This window comes from Labrus mixtus, chromosome 22 (genome assembly GCF_963584025.1).
Source record: "Labrus mixtus chromosome 22, fLabMix1.1, whole genome shotgun sequence".
Lineage (NCBI taxonomy): Eukaryota > Metazoa > Chordata > Actinopteri > Labriformes > Labridae > Labrus > Labrus mixtus.
Window position 1 is genome coordinate 3,464,908 of NC_083633.1, and position 19,096 is coordinate 3,484,003.

Below are 19,096 nucleotides of genomic sequence, written 5' to 3' on the forward strand. Positions count from 1 at the left end.
GAAGAAACTTCAGTCACTGACAAACAAAAACAGGAGGATAAAAATGTAACACTTTTTGCTCCTTTCTGAAGCTTTTTTTTATATAACTTATCCTCATATACCTTCTGTGTGTGACACTGTGATTAAATTATGGTAAGGACAGACGACTTGTCCCCCATTAGTCGTCCTGCATCACTGTCTCTTTTCAGGGTCTACTGGACGGCACTCAGCAGTCACACAGAGCAGCTTTTGTCTGATGAATCTTAACAAGCCATGAGCTAAATTGGAGTCACAAGTGTGCACAGTCTGCGGACAGTTTCAGGCTGCAGCCCGTCTACCTCTGCTTTATTCCTTACAAATCATGATCTGAGCAGCAGAGTCTGGGGGGAGTGTGAGAGTGTTCTAGCACAATATGGAGAGCTGGCTCTGTTTTCTGCTGCTGTGCACACTAAGTTCAGTGCCTGCCTTGGGAGAGCAGACGAGAAATGATGATGACATCGACCTTGTCAGCTTTCTGAGGAGTATCTACTCGGGGCTACTGGTGAGAGACGAGCCGTTCATCATCAACAGAGACTTTGAGATAAACTCCCTGAAGGAGCTGGGACGCCCTGCAGAATTCTCCATCACGAAGCAGACCGAGGATAAACCAGTCAGACAGGATACAAATCCAGCTCCGGGACCTGTGGTGTTAACTAAAGATGGACAGATCAAGGGGGTGACGGTGGATAAGAGCCATATTTTCTATGGGGTGCCGTTCGCGGATCCTCCCGTCGGGGCTTATCGCTGGAAGCCCCCCAGACCTGTGAGTCCTTGGCCGGGGGTTTATGATGCCTCCTTTCCCAGGGCGGCGTGCATGCAGGCCTGCAGTGGACCAATCACAGAGGAGTGTTCCCGGATAGTAAGTTACAACGTCCCTCTTATATAATTGTGGTGATATTTCACTTTCTGGTAAAAGACTTTGAACTTGTGGTACTTTGGCACAGAGGATTGTAAAATAAAACAAATAGTTTAAAGTTCCTGGTGCCCCATTTCTTAAAGCGCCTGAGAGAAACTTTTGGTAACTGTTGATTTTGGCGACCCCTGTAGACAAAGCGGTACCTCTTATCTCTTTGCTTATTTTGTCTTGCACGTGTCAGTTGTGATTTAAAAAAAATGTTTTTACAAAAATCTCATCCTGCTTTGTTGAAAGAGTCAAATGTATCACTCATCGAGAGGATTCTGGCAATAAAATATAACTCTTTAGAGACAGTAAATCTTTATGCTGATTTGTATGTATTAACATAGAGACATCAGCTTTAATTAGTTTTTTTAGAAGAAAACTCCTCAGAGGAGATTTAAATACAAGGATATCATATAGATGCATAAAGCTAAGTTAAAGTTGACAGAACTAAAGAGCAGCCAATATTTTAACGAGTCTGAGCTAAGCCATGCACATATTTAAGACGGATCATTCAGACCAAGATGGTATTTATTTATTACAACACAACTGTTGTATGCTAAGAAATTGTATTTTCATCTTGTGCAGCTCTTGATACACCCAACTGTCTCTCCCTGCAAAGGCTTAACCAGAGCTAGCAAAAATAACGATGTCATGATTCTAAAGCAGCACCCTTTTTCCTTAAATGTTTAAATGTTGTTAAAAAGACATCAACATTAAAGATAATTGTACCAGAACAAACAGAAATTCAAAGATAAAAAACCAACCGACATTGTTTTTGATTTGACAGATTTAATGAACATTTTCTCTTTCGTCCTCAAAAGGTGAGTGAGGACTGTCTCTACCTGAACATCTTCGTCCCTCTGGATGTGGACTTCAGCTCCCCTCTGAGGAGCACGCTGCCCGTCATGGTGTGGATCCACGGCGGGGATTTCATCGCTGGTTCTGCCTCCAAGCCGCTGTATGATGGACGCTTCATCAGTAACTTCACACACACTGTTGTCGTTAGCATGGAGTACAGACTGGGTGAGGAGATTTTATGTAGACATCAATGTGGTTCTTTAAGGCATTATCTTAATTGTGCTGTTCGGAGCTGGAGCAAACATCTTGTTTAGCTCTTTATTCATATAGTTAAAATAATATTGTGTTTGTTGTTGAAGTACTTTCGTGTATGTGTGTGAGGCTTGATGATGTGCAGTATTATTATTTTAAATGACTGAGCCTGTTGGTAATTACTCCGCTGTCCCGCAACACTGAAAACAGAGGCACGGAGGAAAATGAATGTCTGGCTGGAGTCAATTACATCTTTCTGATCATGTCGATTCATGCATGATTTAAGGTGCCTTTGGGTTCCTGGTGTCTGGGAAAGACCCCCACACCTCAGCTGTGGGAAATTATGGGATCTTGGACCAGCAGGCGGCTCTCCTTTGGGTCCAACAGAACATTGCAGGGTTTGGAGGGGATCCCAGCAAGGTACCCAAGCAGACACACACACATGCACAACTAGAGACACAAGTTTGAATCCATTTCTTGGGAAGTAAACCTCTTCTTTTTTCCAGGTGACAGTATTTGGGGAGAGCGCAGGTGCTCAGTCAGTGAGTCTTCACCTGATGATCCAGAGCAGTAAACCTCTGTTTAAACAGGCCGTGCTGCAGAGTCTTCCCTTCTCCATCCCTCTCAAGACCAGGTGACTGATGTCTCACTCATTTGTGCTTTTTGCTAATATTACTAAATATTACAGACTTGATGTGCTGACATAAGCCTGAGTTTTCCTCTTTAACTTTCTGACAGTCAGAGGGATGTTCTTTTGTCTCCTGCATGCTTCCAGTCACAGACAACCTCATTCTGAACTGTTTTTCCGTCTTTGTTCGACTCTGTCCCAGACACGACGCCCTGAAGCTGGGAAAAGACTTCGCCAAACAGACCAACTGCTCAGTGAGCGACATCGTCTGCCTGCTGTCTCTCTCTCCACACGCCGTCCTGGCCGCCCAGATGAAAACAAGTAGGGTGCCCGAAAAACACCGGCCCACACTCAGCAGATTTAGAGCAGCGCTCAGGGCTGCCCACACACTTACATAAGAAGGCTGATATAGTATGTTTCTCCAAAAGATGATGAAAAAGATCATTTTGATCTGGCGCTGTGACTTATAGGAAAACAAAGTGATGTAATCTGAGGGATAGTGGCCCTGAGGGGTAATTAGAGGGATTTACTGCCTTGTTGCACAAATCGACTGTAATATATCTGCAGGGGTGACGCTGTTATTGATCAGCTGACTCATGATAACATGACCGATTCCAGCCCCAAAAAATCAGTGGATATTGGAGACAAAAATGTCATGTCTAGTGAATTAGGAAAAAGGGCGTTCACGTATGCTGCTCCCTCTTCTTGGAATCGGTTGCAAGATCCTTTAAATCTCCAGGAGCTGGTTTCTTGAATGTTTTTAAAGGTCGTCTTAATGATCTGGAGGCAGAAACATCTGACTGTAGATGTTTGAGCTAACTCGTATTGCCCTTTTTGATTGCTTTGTTGCTGATGACTTATGACAGATTCTGATGAATGGTTCTTTTTGTGATTTCTGTATTTATGTTTTATTGTTGTTAAGTGTTTTATGTCTGAAAGCCTGTAATTGTGCTGCTGCCTGTCTTGGTCAGGACGCTCTTGTAAAAGAGATTTTTAATCTCAATGAGATTCCTGGTTAAATAAACAATAAAAAATAGTTGCATCATTTTCATGTTTCACTGCACGATGGTGCAGTGGTTAGTGCTGTTGCCTCACAGCGAAGTGGTTCAAATCCCCGCCAGTCAGGGTCCCTCTGTGTGGAGTTTGCATGTTCTAGGCTAACTTGTCACTCTAAATTATAAATAGGTGTGAATGTGTCTGGTTGTCTGTCTCTATATGTCAGCTCTGTGATTGACTTGCTAACAGTCCAGGGTGTAACCCCGCCTCTCACCCAATGACAGCTGGGATCGGCTCCAGCCCCCCATGACCCCGATTGGAAACAAGCGTTTGAGATAATGGATGGATAGTTCTTTCTCTGTACAGTTTTTTTGTTTTTTGTTTTTAGTGTAAATCAGACGAGTTTACCACCTGACGCGATGTGTTTTTTGATTTTAGGTTCCAAGATTGTGAACCCGTTCAGGTTTCTGGAGGTATTCGAGACGTGGGGTCCCCACATCGACGGGGAGTTCATAAAAGAGCAAGCTGTGACCGCCTTCCTGAAGGGCCACTGGCAGAAGGAGAAGCAAGTGCTGCTGGGTAAGAAACCAAAGCAGAGTCAGTAAACTTCTTCTTCTTCATATTTCTGTAGAGTTAGAATTCATATTTGATATTATTAGGTATTATGAATAGTTCAAATAAGGAGCAGCAGTAGACCAAGAATGAAATACAAAAATTAAAATAGAAAATAGATAAAGTAGACCATGAAGCGCTCCTGTATAGATCCTTGCTTGTGTTGTACTTGCTCTCAGAAGTCCGCCTCTTTGGACAAAAGTGTCTGAAAGGAATTATAAAACTGTTGAAAAAAGCTAAACAATTCTTCCTCCACTGCTCAGATGACTACTATCAAACCGTTGTCCAGATTTTGACTTTGACATTTAACATTTACAGATTTATAAAAAGCTTGGCCTGAGGTGGGGAACTATGTGAATGCACTCGGAAGCATGTACCACAAATCATGCTGCAAATATTTCAGTGAGAGAAAGACTAGAAACAACTTTTAGAACATGTTTTCAGAATTGAGTATCAGCAAAAGAAAAATAGAGTAACGCCAGGAGCCCATTGATGTGAAGACTCCCAAGATCCTTACAGAGCTAAAGGCGATGTTAGAAACCCTGAGTAAAAACTGAGCAGCCTTGTGCATCCAGGTGAAAGCTGCAGCCTAATTACTTTTGGGTGCAAACCGCCTGAAGTCATGACAAGAAGTCACCATGCAGAGGAGACAAAAGACAAAAGGGTTGTGTGAGTGTGTAACGAGAAGGCTGCAGGCAAGATCCAGTCTACAGGCCGACGCTGACCTCTTCTGTCCTGCAGGTACGACCTCAGAGGAAGGGGTGATCTTTGTGTATGGTGTCTTCAACAAGCCGGTGTCTGCAATAGAGAGCACGGTGTACATCACCGCCATCTTTAAACAACACGCCCTGCGGATCCTGCACAAGTACCTTCCTCTGTACAGGGACACCGACCGCAGGAACATGCTCGCTCAGGTAAGAGGAGCTCAGACCACAGTCAGTGTCTCTATATGTCAAACATCTGAGGAGGAGCATGCTTAGTCTTTGTGTCTATCGGTAATTACTGAAAAACACATACTGTACATCAGCGTTTTTTTTTTGTTTTAAACAGGAAGCTAAGGTTCAAACTCTTCAAATTTGCATTCTTATCACTGGCCGTCGGGGGGGGGGGAATCTATTTTTTGCAAAAAATGTGTCTGATAGTGTGCAGAAATTCCCCCACTTCTCCCTTGATTTATTACCATATCAAAGATTTTCCTAAAAAGTTTACAGGCCTAATTGCATTTGTAAGTCTCATCTCAACACAATATGGTGTTCATTTTGTAAACTATAGTCCCATTTATCGGATATTCTTAAATAAAGCTGTAGTGGCTATTTGTCCAAAACAAAAAAAATCTAAATAAACTAATATCAAACATAATCAAATGACCACTGATGCACCATGGGGGATGTGATGCACGTAGGCAAATGAAGTCCAATGTCCATGCAGGAGATCTGCGTTTTTTTGTGTGGTTTATTTGGTTGAAAAGAAAGCAAACAAAAGAACAAAAAAAGTCTCTCTTGCGCTGGTAAAAAACCATAGGCCCACCCAGGTGCATGCTGGTCCTCTACCTACCTCTTACTTAAATAACCTCTGGTGCCCACAGTGTTACCCAAATACCTAACAAAAATACTAATGCAAAACTAAATTTACTAAACAAATAACTAGTAAAAGAAAATATTACCAAAATCTTTTCTAAATAAAGAAAACGTGTAGAATAATTAAATTAACAACACCACCCAAATATTAGTAAACTAAATACCAAAACTGCACGCACAGTTACGTTCAGGTGTAGACAAAGAAGAAGAATGATGAAGTTTGTGCTGCGAGATCGACCTGCGAGAGTAAAAGTTTCTTGAGCTCTTCTAACAGTTGTTCAGCTTTTTTTTTGTTTACAGTCTTTTTTTTCCCCAGGTGTTGTCTAGCCCCGCCCCTCTTGCTTCCAAGCGTCATTACAGTCAGTCGTCATGATTGGTCGGGTACCATCGTGTAGTCTGTCATGTCTGTCGGTCAATAAATGTATGACTCTGTGATCTCCCGAGCTGACACAGTGAACATCAGAACAAACAAAAAGAGCATTTTAGTCTGACATCCGGATAAGTTGTTCCGGCTTTGGATACATTTTCCAGGATGTGCACATGTAGGCTATGTTAGGCTTCACTGTAGGAACAGGGTTATGTGACACTACAGCAGAGATTTGACACTGAAGTATTAATCTCCTGCTGTGATGGACATGTGTGAAAGAGCTGCTGAGGAAGATTTGAGGGGGAAGGCTTCTTTGAAAACTCGCTGGTCAAATTCCTTATGATGACACAAAACTATTGAAGGAAGGGCTCATGATGCTGCTGGATGTTGAGAAGTGTCACTCCTGGACATATTTATCATTCAGTCACAACTGACAGAGCAGGAAGGAGGCTGTGGAGTCACACATGCACACCTCCTGCAATTCTTCATAAAGGCCATTTCTCCACAGGACTGACGGGGGGGGGTCAGCACAAATGTCAAGCTGCACAGTTGCAGATTCTCAGTCTTGTTGAAAAACACAGGAGAGTGTTTCTCTATCATTAACCCTCTTTCATAAAAAAAGCATGACCCCAAAGCTTCCCCTCAAACACTTTTCATTTTGTTCAAACCTTCCTGTAAACTGTTGATTTAAAAAAAAACAATGAAGAAGCAATGAATGAAAATATAATCAAAGTAACAAAGTGTTTTCAAAAGACTAATTATGAAAAGCCATTTGGGATGCTGCGTTTCTTCTGTGACAGGACGCTCTAATTAAAGCTCAGAGACAGTAAGTTTATAAAAGGCGAGGGAAGTGAAGCGAGCGGCTTTTGATCAGCAAATTGTATATAATTAAAATGCTTTCGTTTGACTTTGCTTTGTCTTTACATTAGAGGCTGTCAGGAAACTGTCAGGATTATTTTTAGACAGTAACCTCTTGTTTGTCTGTGTTTAAATTAGTGTGAGATATGCAAAGAAATAAGGCCGCGTGTGTTCACTATAACCTGCACTTTAAGAGCTTATTTTCTCTCCCTATATTATTACACTTAGACTAAAGTAGACACACACAGTCACCCACCCACACACACACACACACACACACACACACACACACACACACACACACACACACACATACTTTGCATCAATAAACACCCATTCAGGGGCTTAGAGAGGCAGGCAGTCATGCATGGATCGATGTCCCACCCAGCCCGAGCTCAGCGTGAAACGCGGACTGTCTCTGGTTCCCCCTCCAGCTTCTCCACGTCTAATGAGCCTGATGGGGAATTCTAAACAATATTTCTCTTTTAAAAAAAACCAAAAAAAAAACCCCACTAGCATTAGATTAGATAAGCTCAGGACGAACTTTATCAACATTCAGCAGACTTTATATCCTAAAAAAAACAGCTCCCTTTCTTGTCAAACACAGCTCCTGTTTCTGTCCTACAGAGGGAGCTAAAACTCCAGCATTTCTTCTTTCTTCTCTCACTCCACAGTTTTTCATTTATGTTTGTGAAGCATGTGCAGCGACTGGAGTCAGAGCGTGTCTGTTTGTGATGCAGCCTGTGCCAGAGCAACGCAGTGAGGGGGGGGGGCGGGCATGCTGCTTCTGTGAAGGCAGTGCTATGGCCTGTCGTTTTTTTCAGCGAGGAGTCACTAATAGCAACCAAGTGGATATCTTTAACAATATTATTGAGCAATACAAAGATGACTGCAGTAACGTTTAAGTTGTCACTCGTCTTCTATGATCTGCAGTTCATTTCACGTCGACAGAGCATGTGAGCGTCTTCTTTTTAAGGATGTGTCCATTCAGAGCAGAAGTGAAGCCACTTTTCACACCTCGCATCGCTTTTGCAAACTTGACAGAAGGATTATTTGTGTTTACTGAGCATTCAAAACCCTTCACCTTTCCAGATGTACTAAAACCCCAAATGCAGTTGTGTCTGGGTTCATGACATCATCCTGAGGTTTAAAGAAACTGTGCTTGGATATGTTCACTTCCACTTCCAGTTACTTGAGGTCGACTAAGGTTTGATGAGCTGTTAGCTTTGTCGAGCTAAGCTTCAGGGTTTCTAGATTAAGCCTCAACAACATCTGTCTGATTCCGCAGAGGCGGAGCCAGACTTTTTTCACTGGGGTGGCGATCGCCATTTACAGGTGATTGCTTTTTTTCTTTTTTCGCTGCTACTGCTGTAAGTATTTTCAGGAGATATTCATCATCTCCTTTTATTCCTTCTGGCAGATCAGCCAAATAAACAGAGATACAAGTCACTGCATCAATAGTTGTCCAAGAATCTGCTTCATGGGGGGTAGAGGTCCATAGCGGCAGGCCGTCCCCTCCAAGAATGTGGTTAGTCGCTAAGATTTACAGACACAGAAAGAGGGAGAGAGAGAGGGAGAGAGGGGGGAGATAAGAGTTCAAGGTGCCAGATCTCCCGGTAGTCTAAGGGTGTCACTGCTACTGTGCTAAGCTGTAGCAGCTATTTGTTCACTTTGTGCACAAACAACACAATACACATATACACATTGAAACAGGTGATCAGCTTTCTAAATGAATGTTATAGTTAATGCTAATAGTCTGCAGCTGTAGCAGCTCAACATGAGTTGCTCCATATTTTGGGTGCCTAGCTTAAATCAATAAAACAGCTTTTGTGATTCACACTGCCATGCCTGCACTCCAACAGACTCAATGCAGATTTAGAAACCAGGGTTCAGAAGAATCAGACAGTAAAGAAGGTTGTCTGCTGTAGTATCTTAACATAAACTCATGCATTCCTATTTTTTGTCAAGGCGTTTTTTAGTCTATGGTTTTCATCCATCCTGTCTTATCACAGTGTGTTTATATCTTAGTGTTGAGCTGTGAGTTTGTAGCTGTGGAGGTGGAGTAGTTCATGATGACACAGAAAAAGAAGAAGCCCTCCAGCAGTTTTTTTCTCCATCTCAGGATCGTTGATGCAAAGTGTGAGATGGAGACCTCTGGGTGCTGCAGGGGGGTTACAAGGTGACTCTCTTGGACATATTTAGTATTCAGTCACAGTTCATGGAGCAGAAGGGAGACTGTGGAGTCACAACTGTAGCCTGACCTCCCACACACACACATACACACACACACACACACACACACACACACACACACACACCTCCTGCATCTCTTCATGAAGGGCATTTCTCCAGAGAACTGAGCGGGTCAGCAGAAATGTCAAGCAGTCCGTCACAGAGGAAGCCAATGTGGAGAGCTCAGTGTCCAGCCTTTTGTCACATTTATAGTTTTGTGGTGTGTATTTCCTCTCTTTTACACAAACTCAGATAACACAAAGATATACTCCTCCATTCGGACTGATATGAAGCTGCTGAAAAGCTTCTGGCTGAAGCTTATTGTGTCAAAACTGGTTCACAAAACTCACAGAAAAACAAACTGATTGACTATTTGTTAATACAAAAAAATGACACAAACTGTTGTAGGCTTTGAGAAAATTGCATAAAGGAAATCAATCATTTGCTTCTAATATCTCAGGCCTCTGTACAACATCACAAAGAGATGTGCAGATCCACTCAGTCTGAGGGTGTGTTTTAGTTTTGAGTGGACGAATATTTGCTTAATTTGCTTTCATAGTAGTTGGATTACTTGGCACTCTGTTAGTGCATGATAACAATGTGACACAAATGTTGGGAAGGAATGTACCCAACAGCAAACACAGCTCTCATAGGTTAACCTAACTAGACGCTGTAGAGGCAGATTTTAATTTGAAAGGTTGCAAAAACAGCTCAGATGGTGTAGAAGTTGAGCCAACTTTTCAGTTGATATATAATCATCTGTAAACATTTTCCTCATGAGGTTGCAATCTCAGTTGTGACTGTTTCAAGACTTATTCAGAACAGTAAGAGATTTTTTAAGTTAAATTATCATCCCATTAGGAAAAAGATGTTAGAGGTCACATATTCTTTTCTCCTATTTAACCAGTTTAAATAAGTCTCAGAGCTCCTCAAAACATGTCTGTGAAGTTTCTTGTTCTAAATCCACTCTGATCCTGTATTTGACCCTCTATTTCAGCCCTGCTCAGAACAGGCTCTTTCTGTGTCTGTACCTTTAAATATGTAAATGAGCTGTGTCTGACCACGCCCCCTCTCTGGAAGGTCTTGAGTTGCTCAGGTTTTCTCGCTCCATGTTCTATTGTTTACAGTGAGAAGGCAGACTCAGAGGGCAGAACAAACACCTAGCTGTGGGAGTGTCACCCACCTGGGGGAGGGGCTATTGCCCTTTGTGATGTCATGAAGGGAAAGTCTCCAAACGGCCTGTTTGAGCACACATTTTCTGAAAAGTGGAGCAGGCAGAAGACGCAGACCATTATGAACTTTTCTCATAATTTGGGAGTTTGTAGAGACACTAGAGACACATGTTGGTGTTAGGAAAACATGGTAAAGAGTATTTTGTATATATGTGACCTTTAAAGCATCGTGTGCTTTTGTGATTGAGAAGTCGGCCCCACAATTGTCTATCAATCAGGATAGAAGCGCAACAAAAGGTATTCACCCTGTAGGACAAATATGGTCAGTTAGTGTTCAGTCACAGTATGCGCCAGTGTATGAATCCATTTGAACATGAAACAGAAATATATGTGTGTGAAGAAGTGAATGTGTGTCCATCCCTCCCTCAGTCAGCCCGCGTGTGTTCAGGTGTCAGACCTGCAGCTGTGTGGGCGCAGGTTGTGTGCTGCTGGAAAAGACACACTGGTTTCCAGGTAACAGGCAGGAGAAGACGTCCTACCTTCATTTTTCTTTTTTGCTTCCTTTTAGCCAAGAGGGAACAATCGTTCTTTGGCTGCTCTGCCCCAGCCCGTCTCTTTGTAGATATCCCGCTAATGAGGTTTATTCTCTTTCTTTTCTTCTGAAACACTAAACACACAAAAACACAGAAACAAAGAGGCTGCGGTGGAAAGCCTAATCCTCCAACAGTGCGTTACTTTTTCATCTGGCAAAGCAGCTTGTATTTCCAGGATTCATTGTCCCAAAGAACAAGTGAACGGCGTCATTTTTACAATCATACCAGAATTTACAACAATATATCAGCCAGGGCTCAAAGTCCCAAAGCTCCTGTACATAATTCACCTGTCATAAGAAGAAATCACACTTCATAGTGAGTTCGAGCTTTTACCCTCAGGTCGTCGTTCAGAGCTCCTGAGGAACACCAAAAGACTCCAGGTTTCATTTGTCCCCGTTGCAATGACTACATTAAATATCAGTTAGTCCTCAGGTTGCTCTTCTTGCACTTACTGCACATTGTGTTCTGATTTTATAACTCTGTTTTCATTTTTATTTTACTGCGATGTTGTCCTTGTGTTTGTCGTCTTCTGTCTGCTCCTGCTGCAAGACCAATTTCCCCTTGTGAGACAACAAAGAATCAGTATCAAGACCAAGCAAGCTTTGTGTTGAATTAGACTGAGACCAGAAATGATATGTTCTTCATCAGATTTAGTGATAAGATACCATAATACAAAATGTATATACAGTTAAAAAGACAATAAATAATAATGTAATAATAATAATAAATAAAGTTTTAAATGCTGACACGTTATACATAATTTGTTAATCTGAAGGCCAGTAGTCTCTCAGAAAAGTGTTGTTTAGGGCAGGGTTTGGGGTTCCCAAACCTTTCCCCCAGAAAAAAATGATGCTAGCAACTGCAACCCATTGTGCCAAAGAGGTGGTCAAAATGTTTAATGTTGTGCAAAGCGAGGCACACTATTGCCCAAACATGTATTATTAATTTAGTAATTTAATGGAAGAAACGCTTGAAGTAGAAAACCCGTAATCTCTTACATTTTTGTATTTTTCACAATAATGGATAAGATACTATTTTTGATTTTTATGTTTTTGGAATGAATCATGCGACCTCCCTCTCAGTGTCTCATGACCGCCCAGGGGGTCCTGACCCCCACTTTGGAAACCACTGGTATAGGGTATTATATACAGACCATCTACTTACACGTGTTTTGTATCATTCCATTCAGAGTAAGCCTCTTCATGTATTATTATTGTAGCATGAAATACATTGGAACTGGCTATATTCAGAATTATTTAGAATTTATTAGAAATAAAAGACTTCAATTACAGGAAAAAAACAACATGACATTGAAAAACCAGTGAGGGACCTTTGTGTGATGATGCCCAGGATTGAAAAAGTGTTTTCAGGAGATGAGGAAATGTATTTGTAGGAATAAATAACATCCTTTGTAAGGCCACGGTTGCTGTTTGTGTGCTGTGAGTCACATCAGTTTATGAAGGGCACCCATGAAAAATTGACAACAAAGGCGTATGAGGCTTAAATTATCCTTGTGTCTGACACAAGCAGCGCTGTGAGCCTCTGTTTTAGATCAGGATAGTATGTGTACTGTGGCAATGCAAAAAGCTGATGCTAAGCTGTAGCTGGCAATGCTTAACATGCATTTAAATTAGTTTAGAAAGGAGGCATGCATGCCTAATCATCAATCAACCTGATTACTGCACAGGATAAATGGTCAAAGTGAGTACAAGCATGAATCTTTGCACAGGATTTCAAGGGAATTGGTTCTATATTTGAGGTTTTTTTTACTCGAAACCACAAAAGTTAAGGTCAAGATAGTGCTAAGCAACACGTCAGAGGATCAACATTTTTAGAAGCCCATTACAACAAAATAATCCAAGAAAACATCTTCCTGGGACCAATAATGTCCGTACAAATACAATCTGCTTTGAGATATTTAGGTGTAGAGACATAGGCTGTAATTAAAGAAGCTGTGTTAGCCTCCTTCATGTCACCAATACGTTTGTGGACTACAGTTTGTAATCCTCAAGTCTGGCATTTGTCCCCATGAGTTCTTTTTTTTAAAAGCCAGACGTGACCATCTTTGTGCTAGATTGTGGATTTGGAAGGAGCCAGGGTCTAAAGGGTCTCCGGCCAGACACACCTAGTATTGTTTCCGCAGAAAGTCCGAGTGAGCTGATGTGAGAACGCATCCCGATACTTCTCCAGAGAATTTACCTGTGTGAATGTGTGGGTGTGACCTGCGGTGTAAAGGCGCTTTGAGTAGTCAGAAGATTAGAAAAGCGCTCGCCAAGCTTTCAAGTCCAGTCCATTTAAAATCCATGAAATCACAGAGTTGACGGACAGACTGAATGTTCCATCAAGCTAATCTGCAAGCTAACCGGGTGTTTGTCTTCCCTCTCCCAGATTGTCACAGACTACGTCTTCCTGTGTCCTTCCAGGAGGTCGGCGCGGGCAGCCACAGCAGCGGGAAGCGAGGCGTGGATGTACACGTTCGACCACGTGGCGTCGGACCATCGCGTGTGGTCAGGTCTGACTTTCTGCTATCAGCACGTCTGCCACGGCGCCGAGCTGCCTTTTCTCTTCCACTCCGCCTCGGTCGCCAACTTCACGCTCTCGCCTCCCGAGAAGCTGCTGTCCAATCGGATGCTGTGTTACTGGGGCGCCTTCGCTCACACCGGCGACCCCTCCTCGCGGGTCCAACAGTCGACTTTCTGCCGGGAGCAGCGTCTCCCCGTTTGGCCGCGCTACTCTGACACCAGCGGCTGGCTGAAGATGAACCTGACAGTTCGGTCACACGCACAGGTCGGAACCAGGAACCATGTGTGCGACTTCTGGGACCACCTGGGAATCTATTAGCAAGGGACAGGGTGATGGGAGGGGGGGAGGGGGTGTTGGGCTGCTTTGCATTAAAGTAGAATCAAAACATGCTGTCCTCTTTGTTCTGGAGGTGATTTGTCCTTCGCAGCCTACAACCTCCTGGTAACTCCGCCTCCCCATCAGACTCCGAGATACTCGTCTCAGTCATGTTTTTTCTTGTATTCTTCTTGTTACTCGTCTATGTAAAGCGCCAGAGGGTCCTTTGAAAGGCGCTATATGAATTCAATTTGTCATTATGAGAAGGAAGGGGTACCTGAATTTGTTTGATTTTTAACTTCTTGTTATTTTTGATAATTATATTCCTGTTTCTTGAGCTGTTGTGACAAAAAATTTCCCCCATGGGGGATCAATAAAGTTTATCTTTATCTTTATCTGAAGTGTCACATTTTGAAGCGTTAGACCAGACGCCATGATCTGATGAGCTTGCAGTGGGAATAGGATGGCATAGACACCATAAACACCATAAACCTGCAGCTGCTTTCTGTATGAATAAAAACATGTGACAAACATCCTTTTAGGTATCTACCAAGCGGCAACCTCCAGTATTGAAAAATGAAGCCATGACCTGCAGTTCCTCGAGTGTCCACTTGAGGCTGGCTGCAGAAGCACCTGAAGTCACATACACACCCATTTAAAAAAAAAAAAAAAACAGTTTTTACAGCATAAATTATCATGTTTACAGCCTGGTACAAAAAATGAAATAGGTCTGATTAGCTCATGTCTCGATCTGCACACACTGTAAATGGGGGGGGGGGGATTTTTTATTTTTATAAATTATCCGTTTTGATTTTATGAACAATAAGCGATATTCACAATAAGGCGTGTAGCTGACAGGTGGGCGCGGTGTAGCTATTTGTGAGGAGGCTTCAAACTGACAGTCGTTAGACAGCATTTCCAGCATGGCGACCGCCATCAATGGGACTCCAGCGCCCCCTGCAGTGACAGAAGGGTGACGTCCATTAATATTAACATGCCTATCGTTATCTACTGAGCCACAGTGCAACCAAATGTATGCAGAAGTAGAAAAAAAAAAAACATTTGGTGTAGTTTTATAAAATCAAACTGTCTATCGATCTCTCTCTCTCTCTCTTTCTCTCTCTTTCTCTCTCTCTCTCTCTCTCTTTCTCTCTCTCTCTCTCTCTCTCTCTCCAGGTATGAGCCACTCATCATTTACAAAAGCGACAAAGGATACTGATCTTCAGTTTTGGTTTAATATCAGTGAGTACAATATGAAGTTGTCCCTGAAGGCAGCTCGCATCACACAGCATTAAAGCGTCTTATTGAATGTGTCCTTTGCTTGAGCTGTATTTTGAAGGTCTGGGGGTTAAATCGTATAAAACACTTCAGTCTTCAAAGGCCTTTGTTACCTTCCAGCAATACAAACTGAATCAAATAAATAAAAATGATGTAACACTGAATTATTTCCCCCCAATGGATGTTAACCCTGAAACAGAAGAGGGCAAATCCTTTGAATGTAAATGTTCTTGGTCTTCTATCATCAAACTTTAATATCTCACCACTTCTGCAGCTGCTGTAAAGAATGCACATTTAGTCTTTAAGTTTGAATAAAGAGACGCCGGTTATAGCTGCACCTAGACACAGATGCCCTAGCAGTGAGGTCATGCCGCATGAATGGGGCAAAAAGCCCCAAAAATGTATTAAAAAAAAATCTCTCTCTGAGTTACTGAGCTGGTTTGTTGTTTTTCTCTTAATGAAGTTTGCCGTGCTGTTCGTGCCAACTGTCTCTGTGTTTTTCTTATATACAAAGACACCGCCGTCGCTGCCATGGTGGGAGAAGAGTTTTCCAAACTGAAAGCAAATAAATACACAAACAGTCAGAGTTTGTTTTTCCCTTCTGAGAGCTACACAGATGCTCCTGACATCAACAGTGTTGTCTTTGTCCAACACTTAATTCCAGACTGAACGTCTCAACAACTGTTCAGAGGTTTCATTCAGGTGACCAGCGTGGAGGCTGGCGGCCATGTTTCTCTTTAAAACGTGTTTACATCACCTGACGACCACAGAAAAAAAACAGAGACACTATTAGACACCTGCGACCCTTACAGCACCTATAGGACACTATTTCAATCTCTAAACTCAGCAAAGTCTTTATCAGAAACTTAATTTGGCGATGTTTACTTTCTAAACCTTAGACTGTATATTAACATGGACAGAGCATCAGGCGCCTCGGAGTGAAGCCAAAAGAAGCAGGTTGGATTTTTCTAGAACCCTGGTTTAACACTGTTGTTTTGTCCGCCACACAGCTTCACCAAACACGCTTAAAACTCAGCATGTTTTTATGAAAACACTTAGTTTGGTAGGAAAAACTTAGATTTTCAAAATAAATAACACCTACATTAAGGCAAATAGCACGATATCCCGCGCTTTACCGTTGATTCCATTTTCCTCGTCAAATTCCCTGATTCCGAGACGAGTTGTAAGTCCTTAATGACGATTGTTTGTTTTTTAATCTGTATTGCTCTTGTTTCATGTACACCACTTTGGTCAGCTGTTGCTGTTTTTAAATGTGCTTTATAAATAAATGTGATTGATTAATTGATTGATGATGTCATCTCGAGTCCAGACCTCTAGTCAGAGTTGAATCAAAGGATGACTCAACTGGAGCTGTGAGGCTAGTTTCCTCAGTCGTCTGAGAGAAGCTTACAGCAGTCCAGTCACAAGCCTGTTCCTCTGACCTCCAGACCTCCCAGTCATCTCACCGTAACACCTCCAGAGACCTCTGACACAAAGTCTACTGCGGACTCTTCTGTTTATACTGGCAATTAAAAAATAACCACAATACACACATGCAGAAGCGATTTTATTGGCTGTTTACACACACTCATTGATTGGTGGAGTCTGACATGTGGGGCGTGTGGAGTCCACCTCATTATCTCTGCAGACATTTACTTTGCTGTCATCTGGCATCAAACACAGCCGGCACTGCGACAGAGCTGTCTGAGACGGCCGCACAGCTAATCAATTTCTGTTCATCCCCGCTCCTCGCCCACTGCTGGACGCTCACAGGGGGTCTCCCCCCCCCCACGCCGAAATCCTGCTGCTTCTTATAATGACAACTGATAAGAGAAAGACTGAGTGAGAGGGAGTGAGAGCTGCCCGGATCATTTCGGAAAGGTTATGGAATCAATGTCTGGCTGTCTCTCTCAGGCTCTAAATCACGGCTGCTGGCTTTGCATGGGTGCATTCCAATAAAATCTGATTAGAGGCACTGCGGCTGCAATTAAAAATCAAATGACAGCTCCATGTTGCAGCCGGCTTGCTGCTCTGGCTAGCCAGGATACAGCAGGGTGGGAGTCTGTTGTACCCAGCACAACATGTTTTTATTCTAAATTGGCCTCAGGTCAAAGCAACCTGTTTGACAATTTGTGTTTTCATGCCCAGAGAATATTTAATGTGTTGGTAAGGTAGGGATAAAGATACAAGCTCAGCTTAGCATTAAACAGCTCGCTGGGCTCTGTAACTTCCTCTGAGGAACTCCTATTTGTGTCCATCTTTTCTCTTCAGTCTTGATGATGTTCGCAAATATTTATATTTTTCTATATCCCAAAGAAATGTCTGGAAAAATGAGCAAACTGATCACTGAAATCTCAAGTTTCTCAAGTTTTTGCCAAAATATGACAACTTTTTTGTATCATTAATTGCTGGATGTTGGGAAAGAATCTATAGATACTTAAATGACAGCATGTCTGATTTCATAATGTCTTATCCTCTCAAATGTCATTTGTTTCATGGTTTGGTTTCTTACAATAAATGCTAAATTAAATCTCCAGCTCGATAAGTGTTTGAAGACACACAGTGCACTTTTTTTGCCTCTAATGAAGCACATTTAGTTTTTTCTTTTTTTTTGTTGCTCCTGGCTGCATGAAAGAAAAGCAGCAGCAGCACATATGCTGAGATTTGTCTCAACACGGTGAGGGCTCAGGGGCAGATATGAGAGCTGAGACGAGATTAGGACTGCTGTTGTTTATTTCCAAGCTTAAAAACAGAGCAGAAGGGCCTCTGGCAGAAATATCACATAACGTCTTCAGTTAAAGTTCTGCTTTGAATGTGCCCGAAGTGAGACGCTTTCTTCTCTTACATTGAAGGGCTGCAGGTGAAGATCATCAAGGACAGAGTATTGCTGAAGGACATTCATCGTGCTGTGAACAGAGCTGCTCGATCTTCAGCTGCACAGTATCGTCTTTCATTCTGTGGCGCTGCAGATTTAGCAAACATTTAAAGAAAAGGCGAGGAGTCACGCGAACCTGAGCAAGTGCAGACTTTTCCCTCTTTGGTGCAGTGACGATTTGAACTTGACATGAAGGAATCATTCTGCACACATGAATAATCTTGTTTGCTTTGTTAGAGGATCCATGTTGGTTTCATGGGAAGGTCAGTAGCTGGTGTAGTATCGGCCAAGCTTTAGATGAGGAAACAGCGTTCTCTCTCTTTTTAAAAGAAAGTACAGACACTGTTCATTGGGTTGTGTTGTGTCAAATACTTTGAGCTAACCTTTCAGGTTCAGTGTAGTGATGCTTAACATTTAGCTTGATGACAGAACATGACTGAGCCTTTGGATTACAGCACAGGTACACAAAGGGACTGAAGGATTTTGTTTTGAGAATCACTGAGAGAATCAATGCTGTGCTGCTAATCAATCAACCAAATACCAAGCCAAGGAAAGGATCAGCTAAATTATACTACCCACAAAAAAAATCTCTTGTTATGGAGAAGTCAGAAGAGAGAAGAAACTAACTTTGGGATAATTTCCATCAGGTTATGTCACAGTTATTCTGCTTTGGCTGAAGTTTTCCCATTATTTTCCTACACCACAGGGACACCAGATCCTGATTATATACGTCCATATAATCAAAGTCATGCCCCTCCATAGGGGGTCTGAACAACAGTGGCACATGCACAGCAGGGCTACAGGCACACAGCCCCCATACAAGTGGCAATTAAAAGTGAAAAGTCACTTAATCAGCTGTTTTATTACTCTATGATACAAAAAGCGTGTGCATATAAATTGCTGCTTTCAGAAGAACTGTGCTTTTGCTGACTCGCACGCCTCCGTCTCGTTCTCTGGAGATTTACCACGAAATGGGAAAGCAGCAGCAGCAGCAGCAGTCAGGCCTTTTTAGTTTCCCTCCCCAACCCTGAACCGAACGGCTCCCACGAGCTCTCAGCATAAACTCAGGAGGTAGACTACGGCGCCATTTGGCCATAAATC

The 19,096-nt window shown here is 42.4% G+C and overlaps 1 protein-coding gene across 1 annotated transcript; it reads left to right on the forward strand.

The window, feature by feature from the left end:
- Positions 1-213: 213 nt before the first annotated feature.
- On the forward strand, positions 214-14,237 carry LOC132956623 (cAMP-regulated D2 protein). The gene is made up of 8 exons (XM_061030179.1): positions 214-877; positions 1,741-1,942; positions 2,256-2,389; positions 2,476-2,603; positions 2,800-2,918; positions 4,032-4,172; positions 4,947-5,119; positions 13,393-14,237. The coding sequence occupies exons 1-8, from the start codon at positions 392-394 to the stop codon at positions 13,843-13,845; spliced, it is 1,836 nt and encodes a 611-aa protein (XP_060886162.1). The 5' UTR covers positions 214-391; the 3' UTR covers positions 13,846-14,237.
- Positions 14,238-19,096: the final 4,859 nt, after the last annotated feature.